Source organism: Oncorhynchus mykiss, chromosome 9 (genome assembly GCF_013265735.2).
Source record: "Oncorhynchus mykiss isolate Arlee chromosome 9, USDA_OmykA_1.1, whole genome shotgun sequence".
Lineage (NCBI taxonomy): Eukaryota > Metazoa > Chordata > Actinopteri > Salmoniformes > Salmonidae > Oncorhynchus > Oncorhynchus mykiss.
Genome location: NC_048573.1, coordinates 64,597,292 through 64,604,664, shown reverse-complemented (window position 1 = coordinate 64,604,664; position 7,373 = coordinate 64,597,292). Strand labels below are relative to the sequence as shown.

General features: G+C 40.1%; 1 protein-coding gene across 1 annotated transcript; it reads left to right on the top strand.

Annotated features, from left to right (window-relative positions):
* The first annotated feature begins 698 nt into the window (after window positions 1-698).
* LOC110532666 (homeobox protein Hox-C1a-like) lies at window positions 699-6,997 on the top strand. The gene is given in 3 exon segments (XM_036988680.1): window positions 699-1,899; window positions 4,615-4,934; window positions 4,937-6,997. Coding segments are annotated over 3 exon segments (984 nt in total). The 5' UTR covers window positions 699-1,304; the 3' UTR covers window positions 5,006-6,997.
* Window positions 6,998-7,373: the final 376 nt, after the last annotated feature.

The window sequence follows — 7,373 nt, the reverse complement described above, 5'->3', positions numbered from 1 at the left end:
ACATAGTTAGATCATTTATAGTTACTAAATTTATATTAGTTTAGCATCCCATTTCATTAAGTAAACTGTGTAGAGGCTACATAGCTAATTGTCGGTAATTGGGAACACAAACCGTGCACGTCCACCTGTCACCACCGATGTTCCTAGTTATTCGGAGACTATTGACAGTTCCCATGCTAGTTAGTGGGTAGCCTAGCGGTTAAGAGCATTGGGTCAGTAACGGAAAAGTCACTGGTTCGAATCCCCGAGCTGACTAGGGGAAAAATCTGTCGATGTGCCCTCGAACTAGACACTTAACCCTAAATGCTCCTGCAAGTCGCTCAAGATAAAAGGGTCTAAATGACTAACGTGTAAATGTCAGTGAAGAGCTCAACAGCCACGGTCACGACCTTTGAACCCATTAAGTGTGTCTTTCACATGACCTTTAGCCCTGCACTGATCACGGCCTCTACTGCTGAAGAAACCATAATCGCAGGATAGTTGTGTACGAGACTAATGTCAATCAATGACTAGTCTGGATTCCCTTAGTCTATTATATTTTGAGGGGTTTTGTATAATGAACGCCTTAGGCCTATATTCCTATTGGCAAACATTTAAATCCAGGTAATGACACCTGCTAACAAATGTCATTACTTTCATTGGACCTTAAAACCAGTTATAAAAAAAACATCTAGCCCTAATCGTTTATAATTGATAACAACAAAGCTGGCATGGTAGTCACAAAGATCACCGCAGGCCTGCAGCACTGTGTGGTACAAACATACCACAGCTGACGTCATCTTACCTGTGCCTGTTTTAAAAACGAGCAGTGATACTTTGATGAAAGCCAGACTTCAGAAGCGTCGGTCCATCGTCTTAGCAAACTTGACTTACTTGTTTCTCCATATCCCAGTCCTATTTGATGACCAAGTACCTCTTCTATGTCCATATAATGTGTAAATCCTACGCATTTAAACAGCCCTGTATGAGAAAAGAAAGTTACCATGAACGATGGGGACTAAACAGCTATTGTCTGCTGTACTGGAGTTTGTTAATTTGACAACATGAAATGAGTCTACAACTTGATTGGCTTGATTAATCAGTGTGTTGTCCCCGGTGGATGACATAGATGTCCATCTATTGGCCAAGACCAAGAGGGCACGTCATCTCCATCAATCAGAGATCGAATTTCTCCAGGGCATGTCCCTCTGACTGTCTATGGTCGCTATCTCGGTCATCCATGCGTTATTGGGTGTTAGCTAGAGGCCACCCGTCCATGAGTCCTATAACCGTTTGACCGATCCAATGATTATGCGTAGGTGATAATGGATTTGTATCAAGAGTTAACGTGCGATGGGGAGAGTAGCGCTCTGTTCGCAGGGGGACACCGACCAGGGGAGGTCAGGATAGGTGACTTGGACCAGATAATTTCTCCAGAACTTGGAGCTGGCAATGAGGGTAACTCTTTATCAGAGGATGACCCGGGATATTCATTACAACACAGTTACCCGTCTTTCTCCGGTGCCAATTCTGCGACCGACTGCACGGTAACTCAGCTCCCAGTCTACTCAGGCTCGAGCAGCTCTCCTCTGACACAGAGTCAGGGCTTTTCAACCACGCCACCGGCCTGCATTCACTACTCTCGTCTCCCCTCCTACCTCCGGGTGCAGGAACACGACTTCCCGGGACTTGGATACTCCTCTTCCACACACATCACCGGGACTGAGGCGCTAGCGCACGCAGAATTCGGGTCTATAAATGCGCACATTAAAATCTACACTCATGATGGGTCTAATGTTCACTTTGCTGTTGTGGACAGTAGCTCTCACTCCGACCCCAAGTGTAAGGTACCTGAACTAAGTCACAGGAGCAAAACTTTTGATTGGATGAACGTGAAGAAGAGAAGTCAAGCTCGGACGGGTAAGTTTTGGAGTTTACATTTCCATTTGGAAAGACAATAAGCATCTTATTGACAAACTACTTTTTAAACATTGTATTTATTGTTGATACGAAAAACAATAGCACCTATAACTTTTAGTAAACTGCCCATTGATTCATCAACATAGCCTACTATTGGAAAGTATACATTTTAATGTGCCATATTCACAATTCAGTATGAAGGACAGTGGTGTGCTGTGAGAAAGTACAGCCTAGGCGACTGTGCAACGGGCAACAAAGTGTGACGTGTTCGAGCGTGGATGAAGTTTCGTAAAGTCGCTCAACATCATCAACAACAAAAAAATTAAATAAGAAAATTATACATTTGGATGCATGTAACCTATTTTTCAGCAAGTGATGGCTCAAAATGTACAAATACATGCATACTTGTGAATTTACCTTTAACAAAACTTCCAGCAAAAATATGAATATGATAACTGTAATACTTACGATTCCTGAATCAGCCTACTACAATAACCATATGTGACAATTGAACTATGTATTCTACCCGGATTGGGATAATCGGAATGGACTGGGATGCGGGCAGGGGAGGCTGGGCGAGGTGTACATGGTTATTATACAGTATAGGCCAACTTGCCTCTCTCTACCTATTGGGCGCAGAAAAAATGGTGGAGATATTTCCCACACTATAACATAATAGAAGGGAATAAAATAAAATAATAGAATAGAATGAAATATAATAGCTATCCACGTGCTTTGCTATCACATCATTGTGCTCTGACAATGCAATATTGCCTGAGCGTGCAGTGTGCAATGCTGCTAATCGTACATTTAGTCAAACGCACTCCCTATACCGTTAGTAACATCAGAGCTCTCTGCCTATTGATTATCTGTCTGTACAGTAATGAGAGCCTTGTGTATTGATCTCAGTGCCCAGCACCTTTACATGTGTCCGTTTTAACATAATCATTGTCACATATCATCAGTCCACCAACATCTCATGAGCCTTTACTGTGACACTCACCATAAACGTTCTGATTTCACAGAAATTAGATCATACAACTCATGTAGAATACGTGGTATATTTCAAAAAATACCTTGAGTATCTTTACTTTGCCCATTAAAAGTAATTTCTCATCCTGACAAAGAGACAGCACAATATCTAAATCTGAGTATCCAGTGTGAGGTGAAAAGGGAAAACTGTGAGCTCACAGCCTTCGGAAGAATTGCATCTCAAACACATCTGAATAAAGAGATGGTTTATTGGGGTGATATGGACCCAATAGAGATCCTTCTGTCTGTTATGATGTGCAATCTGGGCCTGTATTCACAAAGCGCCTCAGAATAGGAGTGCTGATCTAGGATCAGTTTGCCTTTTTGAATACGAATGATATGGACAGGGGGAACGCTTCATGAATAAGGGCCTCATAGTTTGAAGATGACCTTCTTTGTTGTCTGTCTCAGAGACATAAGAATACAGCGGAACAATTAATGCTGTCGACGCTTATCAGTTGGTACCAGGCTGACAGTTCATATAGTCACCACATATGTCTTCATTTATATTGATTGTTTATGTTGCTTGCCAGGACTGCTATCAATGTCCTCTAGCAAGCGTTCTAAGCTATCATACAAACAGCTGTAAAGATATTGATATAGTATCTGTAAGGATGATTTCCAGGGTTGGAGTAGATCTCTTTAGCGCCACATTGTTAGCAGTAGTATGATTAGTGACAGCATCAGCAACGTTTCAGGGGGGTATATTAGTCTTGGCACGAAGCAAAGCATCCCTATGTTCTCTCTTGCATAAAGGCCTATCACCCCTCTTGATCTGCTGGTACAGTGTATATACTCCCAGTGTGTCATTCTTCGATTATGCTCTGACAGCACCTGAATTACTGTGGGCAGGATGCCCAGATGGCTGAGGCAATGTGTATCGATCTCTCTCTCTCTCTCTCTCTCTCTCTCTCTCTCTCTCTCCTTATCTTCTCTCTCTCTCTCCTTGGCTGGGAAGTCCTCGGCTCGGCGGCTTGCCCTGGCTCTGCTGGCTGGCTATTTCTAAAGCGTGCAAGTCATTCCTCAAATATTTTCATTTTAAGCCTTCTGGCCAGCGCCAATTCCTATTATCTTAGACGTCATTAATCAGAATGTGATTATCTATTCATGAGAGCCAAAGCGCTTATTTACTTACTGTACTGTTTTGTCTGTCTAGGTTTTTCCATATTCACTATTGGCTACTGCACTCTCATTTCAGGTTAGGTTTGGTAGCCTCTGTATATGTAACCTGTCTCTGACATTCTTCTTTGTCTAAAACATGGATGTCAACATTTATCATATGAGCTTTCTGTTCTCTCTGATATAGGCCCTGTTAGATAGCCTATACCTGTACTGTGATATACGTTATTACATCCAACATCTGTCCTCGTGGTACAGATACAACAGTCTCAGGAACTTCACAGCTGAATGTTTGGCACAAGAGCATGTGAATGTGGCGCTGGAGCCAAGTTTCCCCCGCGCAATCATCTACTCCAATTTATGGATGTTAATACACTTAACCAATTCACTGAATTAACCTATTTAATATATGTTTTATAAGTAATTGTGATGGATATAAACCGGTAGTGATTGATATAAACCGGTAATCATACATTTTGTACTGTCTATATTTTATGGCTGGGTTACTTCATTGAATTCAGCCGATATATTTATACTATACCTGTGTTTTAACTGTCTTTTCAGCCAAGATGCACATGGCATGTGGACTAAGTATAGTCGCTCCGGGCGTCAGTATGGACAGAGGAGGTGGAGGTAACCACAGCATTCCCACCGATGGGCATCACATTACCGCTAACGGGGTACTAAGGACCAATTTCACCACCAAACAGCTCACAGAGCTCGAGAAGGAGTTCCACTTCAACAAGTACTTGACGCGAGCCAGACGCGTGGAGATCGCGAGCGCCCTGCAACTGAGCGAGACGCAGGTGAAGATTTGGTTCCAGAACCGGCGCATGAAACAGAAGAAATTAATGCGCGAGGGTCTTCTCCCGGTGGCCCCTCCCGTGTCCTCGAGCTGCTCAGAAAGCTCACGCTCCAACAGCCTGGACACTTATTCCTCTCCTGGACAACTTGAACCGACCTCATGCTCTCCCAAACACCTGCTGCCCCTTAACACTCAACTAGAGGAACTGTCTCATGCATTACAAAACAAGGTGTAATAGTGGCAGACAGTATCATCAACATGCAGGTTCTTTGATTCTCCATTGGTTAATCAGGGTCATATTGTTTTTCACACAAAAAAAAAACACGGAAAGCAGGGTAAGTTTTGTGAACTCCAGAATGTGTTATTGTAAGTGTTTGAGTCAGTGGTTCCTCATTTTAGGGGCGCATGTAGGCCTACCTGAGACTTTTCATTGGAGTAGCCTATTCAAGAGGACATTTGAGTTGCGCTCGCTTGTCAGGTGAAATAATATAATGATTATTGCACTTTATGAGTTTATATCAAATAACATAACTTTATTCAGACAACCAATATTATTATATTTATTTGTGTATTTAGTAGGCCTACTAAACTTGATTTAGTTATTTATTGTCTCTTGCATGTCATTAAAGCATCACTAAATTAACGTTGTGGCCAGCTCTTTCTTCGGTACAGCCTACTTAAAATATTTCCGTCAGGGTTTATCTTGTTTTAAAATAATATCCAATTCATTTTACATTTTCCAGTGAGTTTCAAGTACCGCATGAGGCTGAAAGCTATTTCCAAAATAATTTATATCAATAGCCAATCTAAAGTAAATTTATTTTGTTTATACACATTTTGAATAACTTAAAAGTGATTTGAATTGTAAGATGTTATATTGACCTATTTCATGTTCTTGAATATGTATTGTCTTGTATTTATTTTTCTTTCTCTATTCAACATTGTTGGTTCCTCTCTCTCTCTCTCGTTTCACTTTCACCCGTTGTTTTTCTTTTTCTCAATGGTTTTAATTATCCCGCCAGCACTGAAGGATTCATGTGGTAATTGACTGATAGATCTATTGACTGGCAGGTTTAATGCATTGATCAAAGTTAATCATACCATTTGAATCAAATATTTGAACGCATTTCAACGGAACTGCAAGAGCAAATGATGGTAGAATCCTCTTTCCTAAACTAGTGAGCTATAGCCTAATCATAAACATATTTCAGAAAATAAGAATCCACTTCTGAATATTTTTTACAGTTTGAACACTCATGGTTCGACGATAAAACGCTCTCTAAACTGCCATGTTCTCTTATAAATGAACAAATGAATTGCCTGGGCACGCACGACACCTCTGAAATGCATTCGGTAGAGATTCGTTTAATGCCTCATAAAAACGTTATTAATGGTGTAACAGGTTATCCGGGGTGTTAATATATAGGACTTATAGCTTAATGTCACCTTTAAAACCACACAAGGGATAAACCATTTTTTTGTTGAAATATCGAATACGCTCCTAATTTAATTTAGTAGATTAGTTTTTGTGTGTGTTATTTATCACCAGTAAATGTGGTGCAGGGCTGAAAATTACAAAACAATTGGAAACACGGAATTGCTTCATTTACTTGGTGTAAACTATTGGCCTACTTACCAATGCCTTCATTTAAATTCATTGCAAGTGTAGACAATTGTACTTGTATTTTGGGATTTTCAATGCATATTTTTTTACATGAATGAATATGCCACTATTATAGAGTTATTTTGGACACATGCACATAAGTTTGTGCAAGTCATGCTAATGTATGCAGTTACTCCAGAGTTCAACTCTGACCCGGTGACCTTCAACATGCCTACAGACGACAGTGATCTGGTCAGTGAGTCAAGGAGAGAAAGATTATCCTTCATCTGGGTGACCTCAGAGGCTCACAAGCTTTTTGGCTTTTTCAACAAGGAAAAAACTTTTGTTCAGGACAATATTTCATCCAGCATTGAAACGGCCCGAGAAGAATAGTATTCTATAGCCTGATACTAGAGCACTATTCATTTTACTATAATTATGGATCTGTTACGATCATGCTTATTTTTTGATAACATTCCATTTTGTAGTCCTTCATTGCATTTAATTTTTTATTAAATTGTTATGCAACAATTTCATATGGAAATGATGTATTCAGTATGCTTCTCCATTGCATGTCAACAGTTAATCGACAAAAACTCATTGCCTTAAAGGCATTAAAGGCATTAGACTTCAGCTTTATGAATTAAGTCTGTATAGTTTCATTGTTTTTTTTCATGTTATTATAGGTGAAAACTAATTAACAAAAAAAATGGCTGTAGGGAGCACTTTTGGCAGAATTATTTGACAAAGGTTGTCAAATAATTCTGCCAAAAGTGCTCCCTACAGCCATTTTTTTTGTTAATTAGTTTTCACCTATAATAACATGAAAAAAAACAATGAAACTATACAGACTTAATTCATAAAGCTGAAGTCTAATGCCTTTAATGCCTTATGACCTGAGGAAGATGAGCTTGG